We start from the raw sequence: 14,985 nt of genomic DNA on the forward strand, positions 1-14,985 counted from the left end.
TGGAATAGCTGGCAACTCAGGTTGAAGAGTGCACGATGGCTAACGTTGTATAAGACTGCTGTCTCTGTAATAGCAGCTCAGTACCAGCTGGCTCTGTGATGCGCTGTCGGTTACGTCTCTCTCTCCTGCATGACTGACTGACTTACCGCATCTCTGCCCAACAATCACGGACTTAGGTCTCTGATTAACCCTTAAACGCCGACTGGACGTATTTTACGTCGAGATAAATTGTCTGTCGGGTGCCGACTGGACGTATTTTACGTCGACATACAAAAGTTTTTTTTTTAAATTCGCGGAAAAATACTTATAGGCCTACCAACCTAAAACTTTTGAATCACGCGCCTTGGGGGATGCTGGGAGTTCACGGATCAAGGCCTTGTTTTGTTTGAAGCGTGACCCAGGTGCGCATGCGCGATATCCCTTTCTTCTCGCTCCAGCCAGCATCAGTAGCGCACCATCCGAGAGCGATCTTTCGTGAAAAGCACGTTTTTTTCTGGACCTTGTGCGAGACTTTGAGCATTTGTATTGCTACAGGACATTCATAATATGTCTCAACGATGTGTGAACCGTGAAAGGCGCGTTTTACAACCCGTCGGAAGGGATCATGTAAGGCGAGTTTTGACCTGGATGGCTGGCGAGGGGCAGGGGCAGCACCCAGCATGACTCTGAGCCTCAAGGCCGTACTGTGCAGCCACTGTGGCTGAAAGTGTTTTGGACACAGCGTATGCCTTTGGTTACCCCTAGGAAGCATGTGGGCGTCCTTAGGGGCATTCGTAAGCATTTGGGAGGCCTCCAACCAAGGGACATAGATGAATATCTATCGGAGCTTGATCGGGAACATGTCGCAAGTCCTCATTTTGATGGCGGATGGTCATCGAGTGATGAGGACATCAGTCCCGATGAAAGTGATGATGAATCTCTGCCCCCAATGTCCGTTCGCGGCTCACATCCCGAAAGTGAGCTCGAATTCAGTGGGTTCAGTGCTTACAAGGGAATCTGAGGAGGGGGAGGGTGGGGATACGGGGTCAAGTTTTATCGCAGAGGACGATACAAAGAAATGAGGGTGATGTGGCCAACGGGGGTGGGTAGTGTGCAATATCGGGTCCGCACAGGCACGTAGAAGGTCGGTCTCGTCACGCCAGCCAAGGTGAAGGTCGGTCGTCGGAGAGTGACGAGGGGTGGACGGAGGACCCCACCCCTCCTAATTTGCACCCCTTCACGGCAACCCCTGGATCACCGTACCAGTACCCCTGACTGTTTTGGGGTTCATCCAGCTTTTCCTGACGCGGGAATTACTGGGAATACCTGGTACACGAGACGGTGGACTACGCTCGATACTGCCGGTATGAGCTGAGACGACCTTGTCGTATTACTGGCGGGGTTGCAACCTCATTGACATGGCGGAGCATTTTTTTGGGGCTCCACATTTGGTATTTTGGTATGACACCTGCTGTCGACGTCAGGCAATATTGGAGGAGAAATTATTTTTTATGTATGCCGAATGTGCCTGGCGTTATGTCCCGTGATAATTTCCTGGCGTTGGACAGGTACTTCAACGCCTTCAACCGAAGGGCCATACCCCGGAATAACAGTGATCGCCTCATTTTAGTGCGTACAGTGTTGGATTATATCCGTGAGCGGTGTAGTAATCTCGTGATTCCTGGAAAGAACCTGTCTTTGGATGAGGGGATGATGCCTTACAAAGGACGTCTTTAGTATAAAAGTGTATAACCCAAGAAGCCAAAGAAATATGGTGATTTCTTTCTCATTACCGAGGCCAACACTGGATACGTTGTGGACTTTTCAGTGTATACCGGGGTCTTCTCCACGCTGCGTGACACTGTATTCAACCTTGTGGGTACGTTTCCGTAACCAGGGATATCACCTGTTTATGGATAATTATTATAACTCGGTATCCCTGGCCCAGGAACTGTATGAATCAGGTGTTCACGTCAGTGGTATCCTTCGGTTGGTGCGGGGGCCCCGAATGTCCTCAAGAGGTTCGCTAGTCATCCGCAACACCTGGCAAGAGGAAAGACAGAGTGGCGGCGGAAGGGCGCTGTCTTCGTCATCTGTTGGAAGGGTGTCCGACTCGTCCCCATGATTACGAGAGTCATGAACCCATCCAAGAAGAGATCGTACAGTGGAAGAAGACACGTCGACAGGGCCGAGTTGTGTTTGAGGAGTTTCGTACCGAGCGGCCTACCGTCATTGGGCACTACAACAGGCACATGGGAGGAGTTGATCTCTTTGATCAGCTCATCCAGTACTATCCCTTCGCCAGGAGAACCAGAAGTGGACACAGAAGCTCCTCAAATACATCCTTCAGTTGGCCCTCCAAAATGCCTACATACTGTACTGTGGGTACCACCGCGGTGACAATCTTCCGAGGTTGACCCCACCATACATTCCTAGAGGTAGCCGTGAATCCTCATCAAACTTCGATCCCGATGAGTGGCCTTCCATAACTGCCCCCTGCCCCGAGCTGCAGATCTGGCCCTAGAGGAAAGGGCAGATAGGAGGGCCAACTTCGCTCGACCTGCCGCCGCCCTGCTGCCGCCGCCCCCCCCCCGCCCCAGCTGGACGACGCCCCTGCTGACGACACCCCTCTTGCTGCCGGCCCAGCCATCACCGCTTCTCGTCGGGTAGTGGACCCTGCGTGTTGGCTGCAGCCAGGGGAACACATACTGGAGGCCTTACAAGGGCGAAGGCAGAAACGGGTGCCGGGTGTGCCATATGAATGGCAGAAGGAGAGACACCCGGTTCTTCTGTCGTATCTGCAAAGCTGCTCTTTGCAGGATAGGGGAGTGTGACCGAAAGTACCACAATAAGGTCATGTATTGGAGCGCGCCCCCTAAACCGACAGCGGAGGGCGCACGGGGCCGCCGGGTCCATCAGCAGTAAGGGCGCGCGTCTCCCTCCTCCACCGGTACCTCGTCATGTCGAGTGGAAAAAAATGCAAGACTCTTCAATGGAGGAGGGAGAAAACAAGAATAGAACGAAGAGTCAGGATTACGAGTGAGTATTCTGCATTTATTTTATATTTAGTTTTATATTTATTACAATTTTTTATATATCTGAATGTGTGCATGATAAAATAATAAGATATTTCATTGTATGCGAAAAGAGAAGTGTCACCTGCATTCCTTTTATTTATGTATTGGTACCAGAATCGAAGAATGTAATATATATTTTACGTATAAAAAAGTAAAACTTATATATATATAGATATATATATATATATATATATATCTAGATATATATATATATATATATATATATATCTATATATAATATATATATATTATTATATATATTATAAATATTTTTTTTGGGGGGTAAGCAAATTACTTACAGTCTAGTAATATTCAATCATTTTACCTTCACTTTAAAACAAATTGCAAGTCTCTAGAACAATATCTTGATTTATGGTGAATATTTGAAAAAAATATTTTTATTCCCTCCGCGCGCCGATTCTCGGCAGTGAATCTCCGAAATGCGTAGGTCACATTCTCCTAATATTTTGTGCCTTTTCATATTACGCTTATTTTAAAGGTTTATATATGGAAATGTGCGCAAAAAACATGCACCCAATATAACAGAAAATATGGAAGGTTGTAGCATTTCTAATTTTTGAATATTTGCATATAAAGTCGATAAGTAAGAAAAAAACTACGATCGGTCACTTTGACTCAACAGAAATGGTCAAAAAAACGCATTTGTACATAAAAATCTTACAATCTAGTAATATTCAATCATTTATCTTCTTACTTTACATATTGCAAGTCTCTAAACAATATCTCGATTTATGGTGAATTTTTGAAAAAATATTTTTTTTCCCTCCGCGCGCCGATTCTCGGCCGAAAATCTCCGAAAAACGCGTAGGTCACATTCTCCTAATATTTTGTGCCTTTTCATATTACGCTTATTTTATAGTTTTGTATATGGAAATGTGCGCAAAAACATGCACAATATAACAAAAAATATTGGAAGGTTGTAGCATTTCTCATTTTTAAAATATTTGCATATAAAGTACGATACATACGAAAAAAACTACGATCGGTCAATTTTGACTCAACCGAAAAGGTCAAAAAATGCATTTATAACATAAAAATCTTACAGTCTAGTAATATTCAATCATTTATCTTCATTTTAAAACAAATTGCAAGTCTCTAGAACAATATCTCGATTTATGGTGAATTTTTGAAAAAAATAATTTTTTCCCCTCCCGCTCCGCGCCGATTCTCGGCTGAAATCTCCGAAACGCATAGGTTCACTTCTCCTAATTTTATTTGTGCCTTTTCATATTAGCTGCTTATTTTATAGTTTTATATATGGAAAATTGGCGCAAAAAACATGCACAATATAACAAAAAATATTGGAAGGTTGTAGCATTTCTCATTTGTGAAAATATTTGCATAGTACGATAAGTACGAAATAAACTACGATTGGTCAACTTTGACTCAACCGAAAAGGTCAAAAAAACGCATTTGTAACATAAACATCTTACAATCAAGTAATATTCCAATCCTTTATCTTCATTTTGATTTTTAAAACATATTGCAAGTCTCAGAACAATATCTCTATTTATGGTGAATTTTTGAAAAATATATATTTTTTTCCCTCCACACGACGATTCTCGGCCGAAAATCTCCGAAACGTGTAGGTCACATTCTCCTAATATTTGAGCCTTTTCATATTACGCTTTTTTTAAAGGTTTATATATGGAAATGTGCGCAAAACATGCACAATATAAAAAAAAATATTGGAAGGTTGTAGCATTTCTCATTTTGAAATATTTGCATATAAAGGTACGATAATAGGAAAAAAACTACGATCGGTCAACTTTTGACTCAACTGAAATGGTCAAAAACGCATTTGTAACATAAAAATCTTACAGTCTAGTAATATTCAATCATTTATCTTCACTGTTAAAACATATTGCAAGTCTCTTGAACAATATCTCAATTTATAGGTGAATATTTGAAAAAAATATTGTTATTCCGTCCGCACGCCGATTCCTCGGAGCCGAAATCTCCGAAACGCGTAGGTCACATTCTCCTAATATTTGTGCCTTTTCATATTACGCTTTTTTAGAGGTTTATATATGGAAATGTGCGCAAAACATGCACAATATAACAAAAAATATTGGAAGGTTGTAGCATTTCTCATTTTTGAATATTTGCATATAAAGTACGATAAATAGGAAAAAAACTACGATCGTCAACTTTGACTCACTGAAATGGTCAAAAAACGCATTTGTAACATAAAAATTTTACAGTCTAGTAATATTCAATCATTTATCTTCACTTTAAAACATATTGCAAGTCTCTAGAACAATATCTCTATTTCTGGTGAATATTTGAAAAAAATATTTTTATTCCGTCCGCGCGCCGATTCTCGGCCGAAAATCTCCGAAACGCGTAGGTCACATTCTCCTAATATTTGTGCCTTTTCATATTACGCTTTTTTTTAGAGTTTTATATATGAATTTGCACAAAAACAAGCACAATATAACAAAAATTATTGGAAGGTTGTAGCATTTCTCATTTTTTTTTATATTTGCATATAAAAAAGAAAAAATTTTAAAACAAAAATTCGACATTCGGTCAACTTTAACTCGTCGAAATGGTCGAAAACTGCATTTGTAAGCTAAAACTCTTTACAGTATCGTAATATTCAATCATTTTCCTTCATTTTGAAACAAATTGCAGTCTCTAAACAATATTTCGATTTATGGTGAATTTTTTAAAAAATTATTTTTTTACGTCCGTAAGCGCTACGAATTCATGCATCATTTTAATTTTGTGATAATATTTCTCTGTGTTGCCTTTTAAATCGTTTTACAATGTGTTATAATACCAAAATGATCGCAATTTAGTTGCACAGTTACAACGAAAAAAAGTAACTTGTTACCTCTAACCGTTTGGCGCACCGCGATTTGAATACAATTATATATGAAATTTCGTTTTGCGCTATCATATATCGCATTATTTATATATTGATAATGATAATTTTTTTTCAAAAAAAGGTTTCTGGATGGTTTGCATACTAAACTTGTCTAAGCAATGACAAAACAAAAGGAGCCAAAAATGAACTCTTAATCTTGAAAACTAAGCGCGCTGTGATTTTTTGAAAAAAATATTTTTTCCCCGCTTCCGCGCTCACTCTCAAAAACCCCTCCGGCACGGGCGGGAGTCATTTTTTTATTACCCACCAGCTTCAGCGTTTAAGGGTTAATGGGAATTCTCGCATGCATGAATAAACATCGCCTTCGCTTTGCGAGAATTTTTTTCAACAGATATCTCTTAGACTTTTTCTTTTCTGTTTACCGCACTGTAACAGAATTCGGTACTAGTCTACCGCTGCATAGCACTACGATAATGAGTAATGTTTTTTCTCCAGACATCTGAGCTTACTTTTATAAATATCTCGTATTCGTAGGTGGACAATTGTTCCTGGTTCACCACGATTTAACAGATGTGTAGGAAGACAGTGCCTGTTCCCCGGCTTGGCAGCTCTGCTTCCAAAGGTTCAGCCCATGAGAAGCAGTTCTGCAGGCAGTTCTTCCCGAGGTTTTTTCGTTTCTGAAAAACGCCCCGCTTTCATGGACCTCGTCTTCTCATCGGGAAGTAATGAAATAGCGGTTAGCGTTTTCACTCATTGATAAGCACAGGTGCAGATTCTGAAGAATCTTTCGCTCGATTTGGCTGTGAAGAAGTAGGTTGTTTCTCTGTCCTCCTCCTGCTTCTTCGCCGCATAGTGTTGTTTCTCCTGGGCTGAGATTCAACTACTATGAGGATATCTTGCCTTCAGGAACATTGGTCTCTAAAAGGCATAAACTTTTGCCTGCTGGGCACATGCCCTACAGAATCGTCACCTCGCCGTCCGGCATCGGTGACAAACAAATATGCGTTTTTATAGTCTTTCGGCATAGCCCTTCAAGGCGAAGGTCACGTGACTTGCTCGGATACTTAGACAACTTACCTCGATGCCGAACTCAGTCAGTCAGCAGCGGTTGAAGTGGCCAGGTCTATTACAAACTCGCTTTAGACTCGGTTTCAATGTACAGAACTTTGCTGCGGAGCAACACTGAGGACGAAAAAGTGTCAGACACCTAGAAAGAAGAAAAGCTGGCAGTCCCAACTATCAAAGGATAGGAATATGTTGTCAGCGGTTTTAGACATAGAGGTGTGGATCTAGCAAACAACAAGGACCTTCTCAAGCTTTTAAGGTCTTTTGAAACCACTAAGGTGGCTCAGCCAAAGCTGCCTTCCTGCAACTTGGACGTGGGTTTGAAGTTCCTGATGTCCAGTCCATTCGAGCCTCTCCATTCTGCGACGTTGAGGGATGTGACCAGAAAGGCCTTTTTTCTAACCGCTCCGGCGACGGTGAAGAGAGTTAGCGAAGTTCAAGCCATCAGCAAACATGTAGGCTTTAAAGGACATAATGCTGTATGTACCTTAAGCCCTACGTTTTTAGTCAATAATGAGATCCCGTCTAACCCTTGGCCCAGGAGCTTGGAAATCAAGGGTATGGCGAAAATTCTTGGTCAAGAGCCAGAGAGAGTCCTGTGCCCTGTCAGGGCTCTCAAATTTTTATTTGGATAGAACGAGTGGCCGAGGCACGCCGCTACGTACATAGATGCATCATGGGTGGGATGCTGACCAATAAGAGAGAAGGATCTCATGGCGGTGACTAGCATCAGGAACCAATGGGAGAGCAGGAGGATGGTGGCGAGTCTACTCAGTTGGCGGCGCGTGAGTTTCAAAATTGTTATCAGTGGTTCGGGCGAATCTCGGACTTTACAGAAACCTTTCGTATCTTGAAAACTTTTCGTATATAGAGCCGTTAAATTTTTCGTGTTAGCTTTCATATCTCGAGTTTTTTGTAAGTTGAGCCTTTCGTATCTCGAGGTACCCACTGTATATATATATATATATATATATATATATATATATATATATATATATATATATATATATATATATATATAGTATATATATATGTGTATAATATATATATATATATATATATATATATATATATATATATCTATATATATATATATGTCTATATATATATATATACATATATATATATATATATCTTATATATATATATAATAATAATATATATATATATATATATATATATATATATATATATATATATATATATATATATATATATGTATATATATATATATATATATATATATATATATATAATATATATATATATATATATATATATATATATATGTAGGTATATATGTATATATATATATGTATATATATATGTATGTATATATTTATATTATATATTTATATATATATATATATATATATATATATCTATATCTATCTATTTTATCTATATATATCTATATATATATGTAAAAAATATTCATTAAAAATATAAGGCATTTTTACGGCACAATTTTCAGTTAACGGCGTCGGTAGCCCCCGTTGTCTAACGAGTTCATACATTTGTAGAAATGCCGTTCAGACCATAAAGGTTATGCAAATTATATTAACAAATTTTATGGAGAGTTATTACATAAGTATTAGGGTAAAATATATGCCTCTGACGCTGTTCTATGCCGAAAATACCGAGTTACATAAGTGCAAATTTAGCTATGGATGTGTCGATTTATAAATGTTCATGCTTTTATGTTTAAAATTTGTATGAAAATGTATTACATATAGGTTATTTTTATTTCTGTACAGAAATACGTATGATAAAAAGGCAGCTTTTGAAACTCCCCTTCACGTTATCAAATGCGATGTTTTGTCATGTTCTTCCTTGTGAGCCGTCGCCTGCCGCTCTTCCAAAAATATAGAGTTAAAAAAAGTGCAAATTAGCTATTGATGTTTCGATTTTATAAATGTTCATGCTTTTATGTTTAAAATGTGTATGGAAATGTGTTACGTATGGGGTATTTTTATTTCTGTGCAGAAATATGATAAAAAGGCAGCTTTTGAAACTGCCCTTTACGTGATCAAATACGATGTTTTTTCATGTTCGTTCTTTTAAGCCTCCGTCTGCCGCTCTTCCGAAAATATAGTTAAAAAGAGTGCAAATTTAGCGATCGATGTGTCGATTTTTTAAATGTTTATGCTGCTATGTTTAAAATGTGTATGAAAATATATTACGTATAGGGTATTTTTATTTTTGTACATAAATATAATACAAATTAAGGCAGCCTTTGTAACTACGCTCCACGTTGTCAGGTGATGTTCTTTCATGTTCGTTCTTGTCCGCCACTGTTCCGAAAAATCCATGGTGTTATTTTATTAATTATGCATCTTTTTCATAAATCCTTTAAAAAGTTATACATTACTTCACTGTATCCAATAATATTGTATGTATTCTCATATTATCATATTATAAAATACTACGCCAAATCTAAGCCAGTATTCCGCGGAGCGGCCAATGTTGTGGTTTGAAATCGGTTGATGGCGAATACGAGTTTGTTTTGCCATAATTAACGAACGCAATTCTGAGCGAATTCTCTTGCTTCTAAAGGCAGTCCCCGGGTTACGACGTTCCAAGGTTACGACGCTTTTCAATTATATTCATCAGACATTATTTCCAGGGTTACGACGCATGTTCCAGGGTTACGATGCCTACAACGCTCATCTGGCAAATGAAATATGACACCAAAAATACAAAATAATCAATATTTGAAGGTTTTTTTTTATGAAAAATGCCATAAGAATGCAGTTTACATAGCTTTCAATGCACCTAAAGCATTAAAAGTAAGGTTTTCTCAAGAACGGAACCCCCGTTGTAACCCGGGGACTGCCTGTAGTTAGCATATACAAATATCTAGATACTTAACTTATATGAGACAAGGTTATTTTTCCTTATACGTGTTTTTAGGTGGAAATATGAATTGAATGTCTCGTTGTGAATGTGAACTACTTTTTTTTCTTTAACAGATTAGGTTGGCGGCATGTTTATTGCGTAAGAAAAAATTATGTGATTCCGTTCGCAGTTCTCCTTTATATCATTGTAATACAAACTTTACGTTATTTATCTTATATCGGCGTGAAACCAACAGTAAAATTTTTTCAAGCACAGTAGTTTTGATTAAAATTATTTTATCTCAATTTTATCTACGGTTGTGTTTGATGGCATACGTTTACTGGAGATTTATCCTTGTTGCCGATTTACGATAATAGTCATTAGCAGCCTGAACAGTTTTCTCAGCTTCAGTTATAACTAGGTTTAAATTTAACAGTATATTTTCCCGATTGATCTTTGATCTATAGCGAATAAAGTTATTACATTAAGATATCTCAGTTCTATTCTACATAACGTCATTTATAACAACTACGGTAATAGTGTACCGTAGTACGATGATTGAAATACAAGCCAAAAGGATGTTATCCAATTCGGTTGTACTTAGAAAAGAAAAAAAAAAAAAGTCATTTCTCGTTCGGTTATTCATGGCTGTACGCGTTCACGCAACGAGTATAACGTTAAAACCATACTTTCATCATTCTCTTTTGCTGTTATTGAACTTATGTACTAGATGGGTTAAAGTAAGGCTATTGTAATTTTGTCTCTCATAAAATCGGGCTATCGTAAGACAAATTATCATAACTTGAACACTACAGCTACCTGTACACTGTATAAACCTTATTATATCTTTACATACTCTAGACACCCAAAGGATTAAAGCTAGGCTTTTTTCACTTTACAGTATTTATAATGCTATAATGTACTGTACAGTAAATTCTATAGTACTATACTGCATAAATATAATTTTACTTATTGCGCCATTGCAGGATTACGGGGCCTTTGAGACTGGTCTAGAGTTTCGAAAGAAGGTGGGCAGCGGCCGTAGGCTTTAAAATCGCTTAGCATCAAAAATCACTTAGCGTCGGCGGCCAGGAACGGAACCCCTGCCGCTAACCGAGGGCCGCCTGTATATATATATATACGGTGGAACCTCAACATACAAAAGTTCCTATTTACGAAAAATCCAAGTTACAAAAGCAAAGACGAAGATTTTTTTGCCTCTGTATATGAAAATAATTCAGGTTGCGAAAGGGTAAAGTCCGAGATTCGCCTGGACCACCAAGAAAAATTTAAAAACTTGCATGCCGCCAACTGAGTAGACTCGCCACCATCTTCCCACTCTCCCATTGGTTCCTGATGCTAGTCACTGCCATAAGATCCTGCTCTCCAATTGGTCAGCATCATGCCTCTATGTAAAGGCGTTCATTGACCATTTTTTGCGGCATTGTTATCGTAAACACTGGAATTCGTTCGTTCACATATACGTACTTTGTTTGTTAACATAAATTCGTGTTAGTGATTTTGCTTTCGTTGTACTATAAGTTACTTTATTGTGTTGTGTGTGAACTTAATTACCTACGTTATTAGCCATGGGTCCCAAGAATGTTGCTGAAGTTCACAGAAAGAAGAGGATGCTTTCTATGGAGAATGAAGATGGAGATAATCAAGAAGTGTTAATGTTTTCTGCCATTTGTTAATGTTTCGTAAAGTTTAATGTTAATGTTTTTTGCCATTTTTTAATGTGTTTCGTAAAGTTAAGTGTTCATGTTTTCTGCCATTTGTCCTCCTCCTCTGTCGCCACTTTCGGAGATCACCTCACTCGAAAGGTAAGGTTCCACATTTTGCTACATGTACGTGAAGTATTTCTTATACCATGTACAATAATACCCTTTATGTACTGGTACGTACTACAATAAAGGTTATGTTAGGTATTGAATGGTCCAAATAGTTGTATTTCATTGTTTATTGGTCAATTTAGCTTTATTATAAAATTTACTGTGGTGTTTTTGTAGGGCTTGGAACAAATTAGGCAATTTACATGTAAAACGTAGTTCAAGATACGAAAAAATCAGGTTACTAAGGCCGCTTCAGAACATTAATTTCGTATCCTGAGGCACTATTGTGTATATATATATAATATAATATATATATATATTATCCTATATATCTATATATTATATATATATATATATATATATATATATATATATATATATATACAGGTGGTGGTGGCCTACGACGTTCCGGGATTGGTTTACGACGCTTGTCAATAGACATTATTTCCAGGGTTACGACGCCTACAACAGTCATCTGGGAGATTAAATATGACACCAAAAATGCAAAATAATCAATATTTGAAGGTTTTTTTTTATGAAAAATGCCATAAGAATGCAGTTTACATAGTTTTCAATGCACGCAAAGCATTTAAAGTAAGGTTTTCTTAGGATTTTTGATGATGTTGCGGCTTACGACGATTTTCGGCTTACGACGCGTCTCAAGAAGGAACCTCGTGTAACGGGGACCGCCTGTATATATAGTATATATATTGAATGATATTATATATATGTGTATATATATACCCTTTCCAGTAAAATTTCCCAAGTCCATCCTCTTGACCCCACTTTATGGCAGTAAGTCAAACAGCACTTGGAATGATCATAATCTCAATGAAGAGTGCCTTGGAACCTAGATGGCATAAATTTAAGGTTATCTTGCAGTGGTGGGTTCATAGTAAATCATTTTAAATAAGTACAGTCAACCGCTGCTATTTGAGAGTTTGCAATTCGCAGACTCGCATATTCATGGATTTCTCTATGGAACATGTGGTATATACATTCGTTATGGAAAATTTGCCTATTCACATTATTTTCCACCAAGAAATCATTAAATTATTACTGTATTTTCATTTCATTTTCATGACTAAATGAACTTTTTGTGATAATGCTTGGCTATAAGCATTTTCATAGGGTTTTTTAGGATTAAACTATCCAAATAGGCAGTTCAAAAGCTTTTTAGAGGGGTTTTAAGTATTCACAGATTTTAAGCTATTTGCAGGGGTTTCTGGTACACATCCCCCACAAATAAAGGTTGTCTACAGTATTACAGTAATCTCTTGTATCAGTAAGAATAGAGCCAAGGGCCTGCTAGACAGGGTAAAATAAAAACTCTGCAGATGTAAAATGGCAATTCGGCTATACCCCTACCTTGTCTATAACACATAATTGCACACATGAAGTATGCTTATAAACCGAAATCAACCCTCTTTAGTCTTGTTATACTTATAAACAACCCAAAATACATTGTACAGTACTGTACAATGTATTCTTAGCTGCAGGAAAAAGGGCAGGTGTATCAGGCTTATCTCCCCATCCTAATACATAAAAGTAAATATTCCTTTTCTTCATGGCATAGTATTTTGGAGTAACAGGCTTCTGTGCTTTTTTATGTGATAAGTGAAGTGTATTTAATTGACCATCCCAACTCATGACCTTACTAGCAAGGGACAAGTCACTTGAATTCCAAAGTTTGCAGGTTTCAAAGGCTTTGGTTCAGTTTTTAGAGTAGCAAAAAGCCATCCCAACTTCAATAAATTGTTACTAATGTTGTAATAAAGTATGGTTTTATAGTAGCAAATGAAAGTTTTTAAAAATCAATGTAGATTTTTTAATACAAACCCATTTTCGTCAAAGAAAATGCCTCTTATCTATTTTGTTTTTGCATTAAAACCACATAAAACAAGAATGACTCTTAATGGCCACCAATGGGCACTTTAGAGCCTAGATGCACAGTCAGTTGTTCCTATAGGTGTCTTAGGATTGTGCTAAACAGTCAACTGCTACAGTAAAGGGATAAGTTGTGTTTCAAAAAGAACATGTTCTTAAAAATTTGTGTTCTATGAATATAAACAATGGATGGTAGGCTTGCTTGCTAATTTCCAGCAGTAAATAAAGTATTATAGATTAATTAGCTTGCCACTAATGGCCTGACATGGAAATTTATGGCACTTGTATGAAATAAAAACTGTTTCAGGAAGTTTCCAGATTTTATAACAACTCTAAACTTGTGTCGTTAATATACATTTTCAGACATGAGGGAAAGAAGAGACCGTGAAGAAGAAGAAAAGAGAAAAAAGGAAAGGGATGATAGGGACAGGAAAAGAAGAGACAGGTAGGATTTTTTATATTTTTGTTAAAAGGTCTTCTGAAAGAAGAGTTTCATGTTAACTTTCATGTCATTTTTTTTTTTTTTCCGAAGATCAACTGTTAAGCATGCAAGATGATTTGGAACATATTCCCCTCATGTACTTTAATATAACAACAATAAGTCTTTGTTTCTACACAAATACAAACCTTCAGTCTTAACATAGGATTTTGCTCGTAAGCACAAGCTGGAATACCTGTTAACTTTCAAACAAGGTCGTTGGCTACCAACAGTATGGGGGAAGCCCTGTCCACTTGTCAATCTGCGTTCCACTTTGCTCTCGGCTGCCATCGTGTGAAGAAGTGTGCGCTTCTGTGCCTGACTTCTGTTTGCTTTATTTTGTTTTACCTTTTGTTGTTATATTTTTGAGTGATTTGTGTTTGTGATATAATTACTGTTTACAAACCCCTCAATCACTTGAGCCCTTTGAAGATAAAACTGCTTGGTTAGACACTGTCCAAGGGAGGAAAGACGGTGTACAGGTAGTCCTTGGTTATCGTTAGTTTTACAGGACTTGTCTAGTGATGAGTTTCAGCGCCAGTATGCACTAATTTCCTCTTATCGGTGCTGATAATTAGATATTGGTCCCGATACATACAGAGGTGCCGATAACCAAAAATCTGTAGTTTTTGGTTATTTGTGATTTTTGGTTATCATCATGCCATTGGAACAGAACCCCTGGCAATAACTGGGGACTGCCTATATTTGGTTTGTCTTTTTTGAGGTTGATCCTCATTTTTTATAATTTTTTATCATTTTTTCTCGTATGTCACACTGTGACATGAGTATAATGAACAATCTAACCAAACTTAATTCTTTAGATGATGTGGGGGCTGAAGGCCTTAAAGAGTTATGTGCTTCTTTAGGCCTCTTGGGAGAGCTGAGTGTCTTTTGCTATTATTATTCAAAAAATGAGTAATAATAATCAACTTGATAATCAGTCTCATGCTCAAGGGGCTTACCAGTATCTGC

At 37.7% G+C, this 14,985-nt stretch overlaps 1 protein-coding gene across 3 annotated transcripts in view; it reads left to right on the forward strand.

The window, feature by feature from the left end:
- Positions 1-14,985, forward strand: part of LOC135227019 (splicing factor 45-like) — a 183,278-nt gene that overhangs the window by 102,151 nt on the left and 66,142 nt on the right. For all 3 annotated transcript variants that reach the window (XM_064266785.1, XM_064266786.1, XM_064266784.1), the window contains exon 5: positions 13,899-13,980. In XM_064266785.1, coding sequence (XP_064122855.1) covers positions 13,899-13,980 — 82 coding nt within the window. The remainder of the gene's footprint in view (positions 1-13,898; positions 13,981-14,985) is intronic.

This window comes from Macrobrachium nipponense, chromosome 15 (assembly GCF_015104395.2).
Source record: "Macrobrachium nipponense isolate FS-2020 chromosome 15, ASM1510439v2, whole genome shotgun sequence".
Classification (NCBI taxonomy): Eukaryota; Metazoa; Arthropoda; class Malacostraca; order Decapoda; family Palaemonidae; genus Macrobrachium; species Macrobrachium nipponense.